Below are 19,438 nucleotides of genomic sequence, written 5' to 3'. Positions count from 1 at the left end.
GGTTTCAGTTAACATTGTGTAGCAGAACCAGAGTTGACTGGCTGTAAAGTATGCTTTTCACTATCGCACTACTTCTGTAATCAGACTTCTGTTATTGGTTGACCCGCCTCCTCCTTCTTTGGGAGTACGGTCTGTCAACACCTTTGAGAAGTCTCCAACAGCGCCATTAACGCTGGGGAATATGAATTACCCTGTGCTTGAAGTTTGAAATTCTAACATGTGTAAATGCTCTAAAGTGGGTTTACTAAAAATTCAGATGAAGTATGTAGAATTCACTTTTCCATAGGTAGATAGATCTGAAAGGGAGAACTGATCTTAAAGGTTTGTAGAATAACCTTCAGGATCATCTGTAGTCTGAGATATTGGCAATTCTTATTCCTGGCTACATATTAGAATCACTGAGGACTTAAAATTAAAAAAAAAAAAAGAAACTACTTAATCCCCCATTTCTGAGTAAGTTGACATCAGTATATATTTTGCAGTCCCAGAGTGATTTTAATGTGCAACTAGGATTCAGAACCACTGGACCAGATATCTGAAGTTCTTTTAAGATCTTGAGTAATAGACACCTATGGTTTTTCACCTAATGTTGGTTTTATGTGACAACAAATGATACATTTCTGCTTACAACTGTATTATCAATCAGTATTGGTGGTTGTTGATTTATCTGACCTTTATATATTAATGAAGTTATTCTGAAGGTACATAGCATATCTGAGATGCAGAGGAGCCCTCTTATTATTCAGCTTGTTGTATGGTTGAGATTTTATTTATTGAATTGTGCTTTTTCTATGTAGAGAATACCTGAAGGTTATTTTGTGAGTTAACTTCAATTAAGAAGTAATTGGAATGGATATTATTGCTGTATCTACTTTTGTTACCCTGTTTGCCTTAAAATCTGAAAAATATACCAAAGCCTGATGTAACTCCAGTTTATTATAGCACAGAGTTTGATAAATTAGAGGCTCATTTTGTTAATCTTCATTTTTATGTGTAAATTGTGACTGAGATGTGCAGTAGGATAGTCCTTTTTGGCAAGATCCTCATGCTGTAATTTGTAAGAAATACAGTGGCATAAATTTAAAAAAAATCTCACAGATGAAAGCAAGAAGTGTTCATTGGAAAGTAAAAGTTGAAGTATATAATGGTAATATATATATATGTAAAATGGCTTCTTGCTTAATGAACAAGTAGATGATGACAGGGTTTTTATCGTTACGAAAAACAGACCAAAGTTGGTCCTTACATTCACAAAAGACTAGTGAGCTTTCTTAGTCCTTTGAAAATATGGCCTGGTGTATTAAAATTTGATTTACACGTAATAAGTTTGAAGCCCTCTTTGGCATATTGTGAAGTTTGTAAAATAAAGAGCTTTTTTCCTATCTAGGACGTAATTTCTTATGCTGTTAGCCACAATTCCTATTAATAAATACTGAAGAAAAAATTTCTTACTCTTATTTGCTGAGTTGATGCAAAATAGTCTAATAACTGTTTTTGGAATTATGATTTGGTTTACTAATCAGTGGAATTTTACTAGTGCTTTTTGGAAAAAAGCCTATGGTTGCAACATGAGTAAGTTCTCTTATCTTGTGTAATGATGGGGTTAGAGATGAATGAAAAAAGTAAAATTTTAATTTGGTTCTTTGGAGTTTATTGTCATATATAAGTTTAATATGGTGTCACTATAGTGAGGACATTTATTTAAAATGTTGCATTTATAATACCTAATTCTGTTGTGAATATCTTTTCTGTATTTAGTTGAATTTGATATTTAAGTGAGGATTTTTTTTCTTTTGTTCTTTTTTTTAAAGTGAGGATATTTAAGTGAAACTTTTTTCCTGCCTTTTTAAAAAATACAGGATAATTTGAAGTGTGTGTATTGTGTGTGTGTGTGTATGTGTATATATATATATATGATTTATGTGTAGCTGTTCCCCAGCTGTTTCCATTCCTCAAAGAGAACTACAATTCGAATATGTTTCCTGTGTATCTTGCTAGAAAGATAGTATGCTTGTAAAACAATATATATGAAAATATATGCTCTCTTTATTTCCTTTCCTTTATGCAAAAGTTAAATATTCTATGTCATTTTTCACTTTGCTTTGTTGATATGAAATCATTCAGTGTTTGTACATAAAAAATTTCCTAACTTTTCCTCCCCAGATTGCACAGTTTTGCAGTATATGAATGTGCCATAATTTATTTTCCATATATATTTACTTTGTTTCTAATCTTTTGCTAATGCAAAAGGTGCTCTAAGGAATAGCATATAGATCTTTTCACACATGTGATATTTGTAGGATAAACTCCTGGAGGTAGAATTACTAAGCTATTCAAACTTTTGATAGGTATTGCCAAATTGCCTTCCATAGAGGCTATATCAGTCAATAAACATTTCACAGCAACCAGCAGTTTATTTATTCTCCCACACTTTCACTAGCACAAAGTGTTATCAACTTTTAAAAATCTAATCTGAAAAAAAGTATATTGGGATAGCTTCAACTGACTTCAAAATGTTTTGGGTGAGATTGGACACCTTTTCATATAATTAATGAGCTGTTTTCTTTTCCTTTTCTGTGAACTATGTGTTACACTTCAGCTTCTTTTGAACCGTACGGAGATGCAAGCCAGCTATGAATTATCAGTTTATTTACAGTGAAAGATGTTTACATTTCAAGCACTGACTCCAGTTTAATTGTGGAGTTAAGATTAAAATTTTAATGGATTAAGTCTGACTTCCACTCTGGGTTTTCTGTTTTTTACCTTGTATTATGCATTTGTTGGGGGATGGTGGTTGGCTGTTTTAAAAATTTTATTTTGTTGGACTTCATTAATATAAGCATGTAGGTGCTTGGTCTTTGGAATACCCTGTTCCTGAGGGCTTTTTGGTCTAACAGGGAAAGACAGGCTGGAACGCCAATAAAAGTATTAAGGTGTTTTGGATGTTAAGATCGACACTTATCCATGGTACATGGGGGCCCAAAGGATAGTGTGTTCATTTATGAATTTGTTGGTTTATTAATGTAAAAAAAGAATCCACTAGGAAAATGTCTATTTAGCTGTTTCTTCAGCATTAGCATAAAGAAAGAGGCAAAAACAGTTTGTTATGTGCTGTGAACTACAAATTGTTTGATATAGTTTGAGAATAGAGTTTGGAAGGGAAGAGAAGCAATAGGACAGGGGCCAGATTGTAGTAGGTCATGGATGGTGGGCACCGAGTTCGGGGTACAATCAAACAGTTCAGTGTGGGTATTTTTAAAAAATTAATTAAATTGTGAAACACTTCAGGTATATTAAGAAATAAAAGTACCTTCATTGATATAAATATAGTTTGTTGACTAATTATAAAACAAACTGATGGACCGGGGAATCAGAATATGCCGCTTCTTGTCACCTTTCTTTCTCTCTTTTTAGTTGAAGTATAGTTGATTTTTTTTTTTTTTTTTAATTTAAGTATAGTTGATTTGTCACCTTTCTTTTGACTGACTACGTGGCCTTGAGCAAGTCATGTACTTGTAATTGGAACTAGATAAAGAAAATATTTTCTGTTTTCTAACCCAGGGGCATATTTATTAATTGAGAACAAGGAATTGAAATTTAAGTCTAATTGCATTCTTATCTTTACATTGTATAATGTAAATGAATAGTATAAGACACTTGAAAATTACTTACAGTGTTTTCTTAACAAGTTCTTTATAATTTACAAGGTAAGTTGTCATCCTAGCACATATTTCAAATTATTTTTGTCCAAATTAATGATGGTTTTTTGAGGGTTAGGTAATTGCGGAGAAATTGTTTAAGAACCCAACTTCGGTAGAGTTATATATGGTTACGGATTCAGGTGTAATGAATCATGTCACAATTTTCAAAAGCTAAAGATGTTAGTTTACAATGTTATCTTGATCCCTAACACCCTTTCAAGGAGATTTCACTATGATATAATTGTGGTAAGATCTGTCAGATGAAAGGATAAAAGGTGATTTAAGATTTTATACCTAGACCGTTTTTTTCATGGAGGAATAAAGTAATTTAACAAGATTGATTCATTAAATTAGATCAGGTTTTTCTTTTTAGCCTGAAATATTTATGCTTTTAAAGTCATTTAAAGAGCACATGTGTCCTTTCCAAATATTAGGTGCTGGAGTGTGGAGTTTGTGAAGATGTCTTTTCTTTGCAAGGAGACAAAGTTCCTCGCCTTCTGCTTTGTGGCCACACAGTCTGTCATGACTGTCTCACTCGGCTGCCTCTTCATGGAAGAGCAATCCGTTGCCCTTTTGATCGACAAGTAACAGACTTAGGTAGGAAAAAATATATATAAAATTGTTCACGTAATACAAATATCATAGAAAACAATTTTTTTCTACTTGATTTTAAAAATCATAAAATTCTGGGAATTCCCTGGCGGTCCAGTGGTTAGGACTCTGGGCTTCTACTGCAGGGGCCACGGGTTTGATCCCTAGTTGGGGAGCATGCTGTGGTGCAGCCAAAAAAAAAAAAGAAAAATTATAAAATTCCAAGGAGGTTTCAGTTTCTATTAAAGCCAGTAGTCTTGAAGCTATAAACTAGCCCACTCTTAGGTACTAATTTTATTTCATCTTCTGAAATTTTTATATTCAGTACTTATAGATCAATAGTTTTAAGACACCTGAGAAAAACATACTAACCTTTTTCATTTGCCTGTAAAACAGGGTTTACCTTAGACATGAATAGGCCAATAATGAAAATACAGGTAAGTAATTTGAGTTTCAGCATGTTGTTATTTACTGATATCTGAGGCAGAAGTGTTTGTAGCTAGTGATAACTACTAACTACTTGTTTTCTGTTAAAATGAATTTAAAGGTCTGGTGGATCTTTTTCAGTTTCCTGCATACTTTTATTTATTTTATTTATTTATTTTTAAAATAAATTTATTTATTTATTTTTGGCTACGTTGGGTCTTCGTTGCTGTGCGTGGACTTTCTCTAGTTGAGGTGAGCAGGGGGCTACTCTTCCTTGTGCGTGGGCTTCTCGTGGAGCACAGGCTCTAAGTGCGTGGGCTTCAGTAGTTGGGGCACGTGGGCTCGGTGGTTCTGTCTCGTTAGCTGTGGAGCACAGGCTCAGTAATTGTGGCACATGGGCTTAGTTGCTCCGTGGCATGTGGGATCTTCCTGGACCAGGGAACGAACCCATGTTCCCTGCATTGGCAGGCGGATTCTTAGCCACTGCACCACCAGGGAAGTCCCCCTACATACTTTTTTTTTTTTTTTTTTTTAAATTAATTAATTAATTAATTAATTTTTGACTGTGTTGGGTCTTCGTTTCTGTGCGAGGGCTTTCTCTAGTTGCGGCGAGCAGGGGCCACTCTTCATCGCGGTGCGCGGGCCTCTCACTGTCGCGGCCTCTCTTGTTGTGGAGCACAGGCTCCAGACGCGCAGGCTCAGTCGTTGTGGCTCACGGGCCTAGTTGCTCCGCGGCATGTGGGATCTTCCCAGACCAGGGCCCGAACCCTTGTCCCCTGCATTGGCAGGCAGATTCTCAACCACTGCGCCACTAGGGAAGCCCCCCCCTACATACTTTTAAAACTTCACTTTATATTTTTCAAAATGAATTAATTACTGTGGGATACCGGATTTGGAAATAACATTTATTAACATTTGAACAGTTACTTTACAACCATAAATTCTATGTTTATTCTTTTTAATAATTGAATTTCTCCAAAAGTAATAGTTTAAGGTTGTCAGTTTTTTTCAGGTCAGTAGCACTAATTGTTTTAAGACTGTTTTAATGTATTCATACTATATGTCAAGTGGAACACATTTAAATAATTTAACCAGCAAAAAAAGGAAGCAAGAGTACCCAGATTTTTAGACTGAAAAGCTTTAAGATGCTAAGAAGCATGGTTGTAAAATATTTTCTTGTAAGGAAAGAATGGGTTTCTTAAGGTTTTGGTAGTCCTTGATTTAAGTAAGTAGTATGCCCATTTGCCAGAAAACTAATATAGGAAAGTGTTAGCATTAACTTACTGTTAGCCAAGAAATAATAAAGTGGAGGGGGGAGATGTCTATTTTGACATTCTTTTATTTGGCCTTTTATTCTGTAATTTATATATATCATACCATCTTCTTTATATAAAACTATATAAAAGTAGTAATATTTTGCACACAGAGGATGGACCCTTCCACCACTTTGAAGGGCACTGTCTTCTCTACATAAATCCACAGTGTGGGTTGTTATCATCCTCACTGTGATAAACTAGGAATTTATGACAGGTAATGGTTAGTCGTATCCTAGGTTGAAATCAGACATGATTGCTGTCATATCAACATTAGAAAAAACAAGCAAACCAACAACTCTGCCTCAGGTATAGGTTGTAATTATTATAGGTAATTACTATAGCTTGTAGGTAAGATTTTTGCCGTGATTCCAGCCTACAGAATATGTGCTAATGACCTTTGCTATAGTTTGCTGTCATTGTTTTTTAATCTATTTTTAAATGTATTCTAGAAATAATGTATATATACATTGCAGAAAATTTGAAAAATCTATTAAAAAGTATAAAGAAGAAAAAAAATCATTTTTTGCTTCTAAAGAAGCAAATTACTGTTTTTTTTTTCCATTATGGTTTATTACAGGATATTGAATATAGTTCCCTGTGCTATATAGTAGCACCTTGTTTATCCATTCTGTATATAATAGTTTGCATCTGCTAATCCCAAACTCCCAATCTCCCCCCCCGCCATGCCCCAATCCCCCAAACTATTGTTAATATGAGAGAATCAGAATTAGAATTCTTCTCTAGTTCAAGAATAGTATCAGAGTCAGAGGGAGGATGGGGCTGGGGCGGGGGGGCAGGGTCTGGGGCTGGGTATTAGGAAGGGAGGGGCGGGGGAATAAAAAGGGCGGAGGTGGAGAAGGGAGCACGTGAGGCAAGGTGATGGCCCACCAGGGAGGAGCAATGGCTGAGATGCCCACAGTGGCAGCCGGGCCTGGCGAGGAGACCACGCACGTGCACCTCAGCCTCCAGGGACCTGCCCGCCAGAGTCTCCGCTCCGGACCCCGAACCCGAGGAGGCGCTGGGTCTGGGCCAACTGCCCATGGAGCTGCTCGAGATGGTGCTGAGCCACGTGCCCCCACACATGCTCCTCGGGCACTGCCGCCGTGTGTGCCGGTGCTGGCGTGACCTGGTGGACTGCCAGGACGTGAGGCTGAGCATCCTGGCCCGAGACCGTGCTGCCCTGTCACCTGTCCTCCACACCTACCTGCCCCCCGCTGACGACCTCAGGCCCTGCATCCTGGGCTGCTTCTACGAGCGAGGACCGATAGGACGCAACCTGCTCCGGAACCCCAAGGGCCTAGAAGGCTTCCGGGACTGGACGATGCAGAGCAGTGGAGACGGCTGGGGAGAGGAGGATAACTTGGAGGTCAGGCCTGGGGCCGCTTCCCGGGCCTCCTTCCTGTCTGCCTACAAGGTGGTGTCACAAGAAGGAAATGTTGGACCTGGAGGAGGAGGGTCTGTGGCCAGAACTCCTGTATAGTGGAAAGATTGAGATTTGTGTCTCTGCCGGGTGGACAGACCAACAAGGCACGGCCTGTGTATATGAGCTAACTGTCCAACTTCTAGATGCCAACCAGACCATGCTGCATAATTTCTCTCCTATGCGTGTTTCCATCCAGCAAGGTAGAAACAGTGTCCGCTTTGAGGTCAACCATGTGTTCTTCAGCTTCAAGATTGGTGTCCGCTGAACACTGGGTTTGGGACTTGGGGTTCTGGCCTGAACAAAATGGAATCTATCTGCCCAATGCCAGTGTGATTCCACGGGTACATCTGTTCAAATGAAGGACTGTCCTAGTAAAACAACCTGACCGTGCTTTCCAGGAGCTGGGACCATTAAATGGGCCATCTCATTAATCAGGCGCTTATAGCTCCTGGCATCCTGGGACCTGCTGGGGCCCATCGAGGGTCCTACTGGGCCCTGTCTTTAGAATCTGGAAGCTACTAGAAGAATGTTCTTCCATCAGATTTACAGCTGCTGCTGCTGTAAGGCAGCCCCTGGTCTATTGAGTGGAAACCCACAGTGAGCACAGGGAAATGCTGGATTGGGAGAGGCCCTCACCCTCCCCTCACACCAGGCCCTTGAAACCACCTTTTGTGGTTTCAAGACTGGGACCAGGACTCAGAGCTGAAAGTCAAACTAGCTCCAAAAATGTTTGGAGACAGAGGTTTCTGTCCACCCTGTGAACAATGAAGTGGTCCCCTGAGCCCAACCCTACCCTGAATTGTATGGTGTATAAAATCATTTTGTTGTTTTGAAATTCTTTTCAAACATGGAGAGAATAAATATATTTTATTTATAAAATATCTGCCAATCATAGGTAATAAAGGTATTATTTTGCCAAAAAAAAAAAAGAATAGTATCAGTAGTTGTTTGTCATGGTTATTAATACTGGTCAGCATTACTTATGGTTCTTCTCTTCCGTTCGCATGGTAAAATTACACTTCCCTGCCCTCTTATGATTAGGTAGGAAGAGCTGTGTGATTTCCCTTTAACCAGTGAAATTATGAGTAGAAGTGAAGTGTTAACTTCCAGGTAGAAGCTGTTAAGAATGGATTTATGATGGTTTGCAGTAAATCCTTCTCCCTGCTATAGTGAGGTGGTCCAGGTGGTTGGAGCCGCAGTGGCCTGTGTCCCCTGATTGTGGACAGTAGGGAACAGAGCCTCTCTTGTCTTCACCAGCCCTTGAGCTGCTGCGTGAGCAAAAAGCAAATCTTTGTTGCTTTAAGCCATTGAGATTTTAGAGTTATTTTGACAGTTACAGGAGTATTAAGTGATATACTAGGCAGTAGATAAATACTGCCTAGATACTGCTAGGAGTTTACATGTATGTGTTTACTATATAATGACAGTATTTGGATATCGTCAAGATAATACTTTTAAATAAAGGACTCAGTATACTTCTTAATCTTTTATGAATAAAGTGGATAGAACTCAGCTTGAGGTAGAATATGTGTGAAAAATTAAAACAGTTGAGAAAGCCCTGTGGGGTGGCAAGGCTGAGGCCCTGCCCTTCCCTTCCCTTCCCTTCATCTTCCTTTCTTCCTTCCTTTTTTTCTTCCCTCCCTTCCTCCCTTAGAAAAGAGAGGCCAAGAGGAAGGGGAGCCATGTAGCCAATGACCCCATCATCCTTTTATTTATTTGCTTTTTTGTATTAGGTGGCAGCTTTGTGTCACATGGTATTTGTTGTATAGAAGCTCATCATAACAGACAGATATTCCTTCTAATTGCTGAAGGATCTGGCTCTTATTTATAGGCTTAGGAAGAGTTTGTGTGTGTGTTTGCACGTGTGCATGTGTGTATGCACATGCCCATATTGTGTGGGCACACATGCGTGCACATATGAATGCTTACCTGGCCTTTTATGGTCAGTTCTGGGGAAAAGAAGCATTGGTCCTTATTCAAATGTGCCTAGATTCTTACCTACCTAAAAGGGACTATTGTCATGCCTTAGTGTGAAGCTCTGTGTATTTGTGTGAGAAAGAGTTTATATGTTCATTGACTGCTGTTAGGTTCTAGGTTAGATGAGGGGTGGGGAAAATACTATCTTTAGCTGTTATAGTTTCAGTTTACTTAAGAGACGGACTTATTTTTGGTTAAGTGTATCTTTCATACAGTGGTTTTCAGACATGAGTCATAGCTTATTTGTAGTCATAAAATCAATTTAATTGGTTGTGAATAGGATTTTTTAAAAAGAAATAGAACAAAAACCATCAGAGTGTGTCGCAAACTGAGGGTGAATATTGGTGTGTAAATCTTTTGTTTCAGGTGTGTGTGTGTGTGTGTGTGTGTGTGTTATCCTGGGTTGCAATGTGAAATGTATTTCTTGCTGTAGGTTGCTGTTAAAAATATTTAAAGCACTTGTTTTAGTATATGTAGTAAAAGTCAGTGACAAAATAGGATTTATAAAGTTAAATTATAGAAAAATAATAGAACTTTAAAATATGTTTCCACTTAGAATGCTAAGGAGTTCTGTATTTTAAAGAGAATATTAAGACAACTGTTATAGCATTAACAGAAAATGGAGAAATTTTGAATTTTTAAAATTTAGACATTATTAATGATTGAACTATGAGACATAGAAATTACTATTGAGATTTGAGGTAAAATAAATAATATTCCATTTTGTTAGATTTAGTTTTTATTTTTATATTCTAGGAGATTCAGGTGTCTGGGGATTGAAAAAAAATTTTGCTTTATTGGAGCTTTTGGAACGACTACAGAATGGGCATATTGGTCAGTATGGAGCTGCAGAAGAAGCCATTGGGATATCTGGAGAGGTATTGATTGAACTTGTTGAAATTTTTGTTATGAGCATGAATTTTTTCTTTTAGTTTAAAATATTTGCTATTAGATGCACAATATTACCTTACTTACCCCAGCAGGTAGGATTCCAGAAACACAACTTTTCATTACATTATAGTTCTGAAGGCAACAAAATCCCCAACCAAACAAAAGTAAAACTGAAATTTGAATTCTTTGAAAATGGTGTACCCAAAGTATGTTTAGTGTATTAACTTGTTTCCTTATCATCATTAATTCTATCTAAGGGTAAAGTGAAAAAGTAAGATTATGGATGAATAAGAAGGATGTGTAAGCTACATTAAAGCAGAGGATGCAAAAGTGAATCATTCAACAGTAAAGCACAGAGAAAGAAAGAGGAACTCCATGAAAGGGGCCTTTTAGTGTAGAGGCAGAATGCCTTAAAGATAGCAGTAGCTCCTGAGGGAATTACTATTAAATATCTTCATGAAAAGTTAAATTGTGCGTAGATGTACTCTCTTTATCCAGATAGGTAAGTATCCAGTAAATATTAGAAGACCACTAACACAAATTAAAATACATTTTTTTTCCCTTTATAAATCTATTTATTTATTTATTTATCTTTGGTTGTGTTGGGTCTTCATTTCTGTGCGAGGGCTTTCTCCAGCTGTGGCGAGCGGGGGCCACTCTTCATCGCGGTGCGCGGGCCTCTCAATGTCGCGGCCGCTCCCGCCGCGGAGCACAGGCTCCAGACGCGCAGGCTCAGTAGTTGTGGCTCACGGGCCTAGCTGCTCCGCGGCATGTGGGATTTTCCCAGACCAGGGCTCGAACCCGTGTCCTCTGCATTGGCAGGCAGATTCCCGACCACTGCGCCACCAGGGAAGCCCTAAAATACATTTTTAACACTTATAAAATTGTCTGCATAGCTCATACACTGTTCTGATTATAGGAATAGTTGTAGTAAATAGCAGTTAATAGTTTTGATGATCAACTTTAAAACCACATGTTTATTATGAAGGAAAACATGTCAGATTGACTTTTTACTTCTCTTTTATTAGATCATGATTTCCTTATATAAAATGAATCAGTGAAATGGATTTCAAACTGAAGCACTGTTTTCTAAAATTTGCAGTTTTTTCCCATGATTTATCTTTTATCTTTATTTTGAAAACCATTGAGTATTATCCGATGTTGGTCTTGTAAATTATTTATCAGGTCTGGAAAACAGAAGACATGACTTTTAATTTTATACGTATATATTTCTCATAATTGCAAACAAAACTGTTTAACTTTGGGTTCATTTTTTTATTTAGTGTGATATTGAATGACATCATTGATATATTTTCTAATTTTTATTTCTGCAAAAATTTATACCAAATCTTTCCCTTTCTAATTATGGCCTTTTAACATGCAGAACAGTTTTCAAAGATTCTTGAATATCTGACATGTAAAATTTACAACTCATAATGCTTTTTACTAATTCATAAAAATTATAAATATTTAAAAGGTTATGTATGACATAGGGTTTTTGTTGTTGTTGTTGTTTCTTAAATCAGTGATTTTCAACCAGGATAGTGCAGTGGACTCACCTGTGGAGCTTTAGAAAAAATACACAACTTCCACTTCATCTCTCCCTATTGAGAAATAAGTGTTTCTCAGGTTGGGGTCTAGGCATCTGTGTTTTTAAAAGCTTCACTTCGTTATCTAAATAGCATTTGTGCTTCTCTTCTCCTATACATCATGCTGACAAGTAATAGTTAAAGCAGTGAGGATGTATTTACTATCAGTTTTTTGTCTTAAAAAAAAAGACTTCTATCCTCTATTGTCAGTTTCTTGCATGTAAAGTGACGGGATTTTGCAGAAGACATCTTTGCACTAGCTGTGAATCTATAACAGTGGTTTTATTTTTGACCTCAAATTCATAGCATATATTGATAATCAATTTTGGAAATACCTTCTCACTTACCTATAGAAATGAGTAGCAAATGACCTTTGTACTTAATTACCAGTATATTTTTATGTATGAAGTCTGGTCAGTTAAAAAAAAAGATTATGGGCTTTTATATTTCAAAATTTGGCATGTTATTTATTTATGGTTGAACAACAGAAATTTATTTATCTTAATCACAGTTCTGGAGGCTGGTAAGTCCAAGATCAAGGTGTTGGCATTCTGAGACCTCTTCTTTTGGCTTGTAGGCCACGGCTACCTCACTGTGTGCTCACCTGGCCTTTCCTCAGGACATGTGCACAGGGAGAGAGGGAGGGAGATCTGTCTCTTCCTCTTCTTATGATGCCACCTACTGGATTAGGGCCACATCCTTATGGCCTTATTTAACCCTAATTACCTCCTAAAGACCCTATCTCCAAATGGCAGTAACACTGGGGGCTAGGGCTTCAATATATGAATTTTGGAAGAACACAGTTCAGTCCGTAGACCTGGGAAAGTCTATTCTAGGAAGGAAATAAAGATGAATGGGAAGGAGGTAAAGGAGACAGTAGAAGAAGAGAGGCATCCTGTGATGCTTACTCAGATTTTTTAGAAGTCTGACATTGAGGTGAGAGTAAAGGATTGAAATAGGATCCTAAAAGTACACAAGGAGCTACTTTTATTAATACGAAAATTACCTATTGGGAAGCAGGTCCTGTGCTCAGTGCTGTAAATGCAGAAAACAGTAAGACAGTGTTCTTGCCTTCATGCAGCTTATACCTAGTTGATGACACAAACAAGTAGACGATTTCATTATCGTGAAAAGTTCCAAGAGATTATCTCAGTAATGGTAGGCTTGGTTATAGACACTATCTCGTCTGCTGAAAATAAAGTGGAATGAATTCACTAAAAATTATTTTAAAAGCATTAAAGACCTGATGAGTTAGGAACAAAATATCAGGCCAAATCTGAAGGGAAAATGGAAATTCACTGAGATACAGGAGCAAAGAATGTGCTTTTGCCCTGAGGGCATTAGCCTATTCAGGAAAATGTCTGGGTTTTTTAATGGCCTTCAATGGTGAGGAGGCATAAATCAAATACCAAACCCACACCTAGATGAGACATCCAGCAGAAGACATTCACAATAAGCCAGGACACCAGTTGAAACAGACATGCTATTGCACAGAATTAGATTCAGAGTTTGAATCTTTGGATTGTCCAAGTAATACCCATTTTTGCACTCATATTAAGGTGGTCCACTATTGATAATATGATAAAATCATGAAAAAATAAATATGAATCCCTTTCTAGAGTAAACTACCTTCATCCTAGGTCTCAGTTACCTCTCTAAATAATTTTTTTTGTCTTTCCTTGTATTTTCTTTTTTTTCTTTTTTTCTTTTAATTGGGGTATAGTTGTTTTACAATGTTGTGTTTCTGCTGTACAGCGAAGTGGAGTTCCCTGTGCTATACAGCAGGTTCTTATTAGTTAACTATTTTATACATATTAGTGTATATATATCAATCCCAATCTCCCAGTTCATCACACCCCCCACCCCCTGCTTTCCCCACTTGGTGTCCATACGTTTGTTCTCTACATCTTTATCTCAATTTCTGCCCTGCAAACCCGTTCATCTGTACCATTTTTCTAGATTCCACATATATGCGTTAGTATACGATATTTGTTTTTCTCTTTCTGACCTTACTTCACCCTGTATGACAGTCTCTAGGTCCATCCACGTCTCTACAAATGACCCAATTTTGTTCCTTTTTATGGCTGAATAATCTTCCATTGTATATATGTACCACGTCTTCTTTAACCACTCTTCTGTCGATGGGCATTTAGGTTGCTTCCATGACCTGGCTATTGTAAGTAGTGTTGCAATGAACATTGGGGTGCATGTGTCTTTTTTTTTTATTATTATTAAATAGGAACTGCTATTTATTTATTTATTTATTTATTTGCTTTGTTGGGTCTTTGCTGCTGCGAGCGGGCCTTCTCTAGTTGCAGTGAGTGGGCTTCTCATTGCGGTGGCCTGTCGTTGTGGAGCATGGGCTCTAGGCGCGTGGGCTTCAGTACTTGTGGTTCACAGGCTCTAGAGCACAGGCTCAGCAGCTGTAGCACATGGGCTTAGTTGCTCTGCGGCATGTGGGATCCTCCCAGACCAGGGCTTGAACTTGTGTCCCCTCCTCCAGCAGGCAGATTCTCAACCACCATGCCACCAGGGAAGCCCACATGTGTGTTTTTGAATTATGGTTTTCTCTGGGTATATGCCCAGGATTGGGATTGCTGGGTCATATGGTAATTCTATTTTTAGTGTTTTTAAGGAAACTCCATATTGTTCTCCATAGTGGCTGTATCGATTTACATTCCCACCAGCAGTGCAAGAGGGTTCCCTTTTCTCCACACCCTCTGCGGCATTTGTTGTTTGTAGATTTTCTGATGATGCCCATTCTAACCAGTGTGAGGTGATACCTCACTGTAGTTTTGATTTGCATTTCTCTAATAATTAGTGATGTTGAGCAGCTTTTCATGTGCCTCTTGGCCATCTATATGTCTTCTTTGGAGAAATGACTATTTAGGTCTTCTGCTCATTTTGTGATTGGGTTGTTTGTTTTTTTGATATTGAGCTGCATGAGCTGTTTATATATTTTGGAAATTGATCCTTTGTCCATTGATTAGTTTGCAAATATTTCCTCCCATTCTGAGGGTTGTCTTTGGGTCTTGTTTATAGTTTCTTTTGCTGTGCAAAAGCTTTTAAGTTTAAGTCTGCTGATCTTTTTTGACCCACGTCCTAGAGTAATGGAAATAAAAACAAAAATAAGCATGGTGTATCACATGATTGATTTGTGAATATTGAAGAATCCTTGCATCCCTGGGATAAATCTAACTTGGTCATGGTGTGTATGATCATTTTAATGTATTGTTGGAGTCAGTTTGCTAGTATTTTGTTGAGGATTTTTGCATCTGTATTCATCAGTGATATTGGTCTGTAATTCTCTTTTTTTTGTAGTATGTTTGTCTGGTTTTGGTATCAGGGTGATGGTGGCCTCATAGAGTGAGTTTGGGAGTGTTCCTTCCTCAGCAATTTTTTGGAAGAGTTGAGAAGGATGGGTGTTAGCTCTTCCCTTAATGTTTGATATAATTCACCTGTGAATCCATCTGGTCCTGGACTTTTGTTTGTTGGAAGATTTTTAATCACAGTTTCAATTTCATTACTTGTGATTGGTCTGTTGATATTTTCTATTTCTTCCTGGTTCAGTCTTGGAAGGTATACCTTTCTAAGAATTTGTCCATTTCTTCCAGGTTGTCCATTTTATTGGCATAGAGTTGCTTGTAGTAGTCTCTTATGATGCTTTGTATTTCTGCAGTGTCTGTTGTAACTTCTCCTTTTTCATTTCTAATTTTATTGATTTGAGTCCTCTCCCTCTTTTTCTTGATGAGTCCGGGTAAAGGTTTATCAATTTTGTTTATTTCTCAAAGAACCAACTTTTAGTTTTATTGATCTTTGCTATTGTTTTCTTTGTTTCTATTTCATTTGTTTCTGCTCAGATGTTTATGATTCTTTCCTTCTGCTGACTTTGGGGTTTTTTTGTTCTTCTTTTTCTAGTTCCTTTAGGTGTAAGTTTAGATTGTTTATTTGAGATTTTTCTTGTTTCTTGAGATAGGATTGTTTTGCTATAAACTTCCCTTTTAGAACTGCTTTTGCTGCATCCCATAGGTTTTGGGTCATCATGTTTTTGTTGTCATTTGTCTCTAGGTATTGTTTGATTTCTTCTGTGATCTCTTGGTTATTTTGTAGCGTATTGTTTACCCTCCACATGTTTGTGTTTTTCACATTTTTTTTCCTGTAATTGATTTCTAATCTCATAGCATTGTGGTCGGAAAAGATGCTTGATACGCTTTCAAGTTTCTTTTATTTACTGAGGCTTGATTTGTGACCCAAGATGTGATCTATCCTGGAGAATGTTCCATGTGCACTTGAGAGGAAAGTGTAATCTGCTTCTTTCAGATGGAATGTCCTATAAATATCAATTAAATCTATCTGGTTTATTTTGTCATTTAAAGCTCGTGTTTCCTTATTAATTTTCTGTCTGGATTGTCTGTCCATTGGTGTAAGTGAGGTGTTAAAGTCCCCCACTATTATTGTGTTACTGTTGATTTCCCCTTTTATAGCTGTTAGCATTTGCCTTATGTATTGAGGTGCTCCTATGTTAGGTGCATGTATATTTATAATTGTTATATCTTCCTTTTAGATTGATCCCTTGATCATTATGTAGTGTCCTTCCTTGTCTCTTGTAACATTCTTTATTTTAAAGTCTATTTTATCTGATATGAGTATTGCTACTCCAGCTTTCTTTTGATTCCATTTGCATGGACTGTTTTTTCCATCTCCTCACTTTCCGTCTGTATGTGTCCCTAGGTCTGAAGTGGGTCTCTTGTAGACAGCATATATATGGGTCTTGTTTTTGTATCCATTCAGCAAGCCTGTGTCTTTTGGTTAGAGCATTTAATCCATTCACATTTAAGGTAATTATCAATATGTATGTTCCTATTACCATTTTCTTAATTGTTTTGGGTTTGTTTTTGTAGGTCCTTTTCTTCTCTTGTGTTTCCCACTTAGAGAAGTTCCTTTAGCCTTTGTTGTAGAGCTGGTTTGGTGGTGCTGAATTCTCTTAGCTTTTGCTTGTCTGTAAAGCTTTTAATTTCTCCATCAAATCTGAATGAAATCCTTACTGGGTAGAGTATTCTTGATTGCAGCTTCTTCCCTTTCATCACTTTAAATATATTGTACCACTCCCTTCTGGTTTGCTGAGTGTCTGCTGATAAATCAGTGGTTAACCTTACGGGGAGTTCCCTTATATGTTATTTTTTTGTTTTTCCCTTGTTGCTTTTAATAATTTTTCTTTGGCTTTAATTTTTGTCAGTTTGATTACTATGTGTCTGGGTGTGTTTTTCCTTGGTTTTATCCTGCCTGGGACTCTGTGCGCTTCCTGGACTTGGGTGGCTATTTCCTCTCCCATGTTAGGGAAGTTTTCAACTATAATCTCTTCAAATATTTTCTCAGGTCCTTTCTCTCTCTCTTCTCCTTCTGGAACCCCTATAATGTGAATGTTGGTGCATTTAATGTTGTCCCAGCGGTCTCTTAGGCTGTCTTCATTTCTTTTCATTCTTTTTTCTTTATTCTGTTCTGCAGCAGTGATTTCCACCATTTTCTCTTCCAGGTCACTTATCTGTTCTTCTGCCTCCATTATTCTGCTGTTGATTCCTTCTAGTGTAGTTTTCATTTCAGTTATTGTATTGTTCATCTCTGTTTGTTTGTTCTTTAATTCTTCTAGGTCTTTGTTAAACATTTCTTGCATCTTCTTGATCCTTGCCTCCATTTTTTTTTCCCCAAGGTCCTGGATCTTCTTCACTATCATTATTCTGAATTCTTTTTCTGGAAGGTTGCCTATCTCCACTTCATTTAGTTGTTTTTCTGGGGTTTTATCTGATTCCTTCATCTGCTACATAGCCCTCTGCCTTTTCATCTTGTCTATCTTTCTGTGAATGTGGTTTTTGTTCCACAGCCTGCAGGATTGTAGTTCTTCTTGCTTCTTGCTTCTTCTTGCTTCTGTTGTCTGCCTTCTGGTGGATGAGGCTATCTAAGAGGCTTGTGCAAGCTTCCTGATGGGAGGGACTGGTGGTGGGTAGAGCTGGGTGTTGCTCTAGTGGCCAGAGCTCAGTAAAACATTAATCTGCTTGTCTGCTGATGGGTGGGGCTGTGTTTCCTCCCTGTTGGTTGTTTGGCCTGAGGCGACCCAGCACTGGAGCCTGCAGGCTCTTTGGTGGGGCTAAGGGCGGATTCTGGGAGGGCCAATGAGTACTTCCCAGAACTTCTGTTGCCAGTGTCCTTGTCCTCAAGGTGAGCCACAGCTGCCCCCTTCCTCTGCAGAAGACCCTCCAACACTAGCAGGTAGGTCTGGTTCAGTCTCCTGTGGGGTCACTGCTCCTTCCCCCTGGGTCCTGGTGCGCAGACTACTTTGTGTGTGCCCTACAAGAGTGGAGCTTCTGTTTCCCCCAGTCCTGTCTACGTCTTGCAGTCAAATCCTGCTGTCCTTCAAAGTCCAGTTCTCTGGGGATTACTCTTCCTATTGCCAGCCCCCTAGGTTGGGAAGCCTGACGTGGGGCTGAGAACCTTCACTCCAGTGGGTGGACTTTTCTCCAGTTTGTGATTTGCTCACCTAGCGGTTATGGGATTTGATTTTATTGTGATTGCACCCCTCCTACCGTCTCATTGCAGTTTCTCCTTTGTCTTTGGATGTGGGGTATGTTCTCTGGTGAGTGCTAGTGTCTTCCTGTCGATGATTGTTCAGCAGTTAGTTGTGATTCCGGTGCTCTCACAGGAGGGAGTGAGCGCATGTCTACTCCGCCATCTTGAACCAGTCTCTCAAAATTTGGCATGTTATGATGATTGGGGTTCAGTTTAAAAAATTTTTTTATATTGAAGTATAGTTAATTTACAGTGCTCTGTTAGTTTCAAGTGTACAGCAACATGATTCGGTTGCTGTACACCTGAACCATGATACATATATTCATATACATGATACATATATTCTTTTTCAGATTCTTTTCCTTTATAGGTTATTACAAGATATTGAGTATAGTTCCCTGTGCTGTACAGTAGGTCCTTGTTGTTTACCTGTTTTATATATAGTAGTGTGTATTTGTTAATCCCAAACTCCTAATTTATTTCTCCTCCCCCTCCCTTGCTATCTATCCCCTTTGGTAACCATAAGTTTGTTTTCTATGTCTGTGAGTCAGTTTCTGTTTGATAAAGGGGTTCAGTTGTAATACGTTACTTTTTTGTTTATCAGAGCATCATTCGTTGTGATGAAGATGAAGCTCACGTTGCATCTGTATATTGCACTGTATGTGCAACTCACTTGTGCTCAGAGTGTTCCCAAGTTACGCATTCTACAAAGACATTAGCAAAGCACAGGAGAGTGCCTCTAGCTGATAAACCTCATGAGAAAACCATGTGCTCTCAGCATCAGGTGCATGCCATTGAGTTTGTTTGCTTGGAAGATGGCTGTCAAACTAGCCCACTCATGTGCTGTGTCTGCAAAGAATATGGAAAACACCAAGGTCACAAGGTATGAATATAGTTAAACTGGATGACTCTACCTAGTTTACCAGCCCGCCATTTATTTTCACTGACTTGGTTTTTTATGCT

At 38.2% G+C, this 19,438-nt stretch overlaps 2 protein-coding genes across 2 annotated transcripts in view; both read left to right on the top strand.

Annotated features, from left to right (window-relative positions):
* Positions 1-19,438, top strand: part of TRIM23 (tripartite motif containing 23) — a 39,323-nt gene that overhangs the window by 575 nt on the left and 19,310 nt on the right. The window contains exons 2-4 of the mRNA XM_036848590.1: positions 4,136-4,298; positions 10,191-10,312; positions 19,080-19,358. Coding sequence (XP_036704485.1) covers positions 4,136-4,298; positions 10,191-10,312; positions 19,080-19,358 — 564 coding nt within the window. The remainder of the gene's footprint in view (positions 1-4,135; positions 4,299-10,190; positions 10,313-19,079; positions 19,359-19,438) is intronic.
* LOC118893253 (F-box only protein 27-like) lies at positions 6,915-8,085 on the top strand (the record flags this gene model as incomplete). The annotated part of the gene is given in 2 exon segments (XM_036848592.1): positions 6,915-7,448; positions 7,450-8,085. Coding segments are annotated over 2 exon segments (807 nt in total), but the record flags the coding sequence as incomplete, so codon positions are not given.

The sequence above is a fragment of the Balaenoptera musculus genome, chromosome 3, assembly GCF_009873245.2.
Source record: "Balaenoptera musculus isolate JJ_BM4_2016_0621 chromosome 3, mBalMus1.pri.v3, whole genome shotgun sequence".
NCBI classification, from domain to species: Eukaryota; Metazoa; Chordata; class Mammalia; order Artiodactyla; family Balaenopteridae; genus Balaenoptera; species Balaenoptera musculus.
This window is presented reverse-complemented; position numbering and strand designations above follow the sequence as displayed.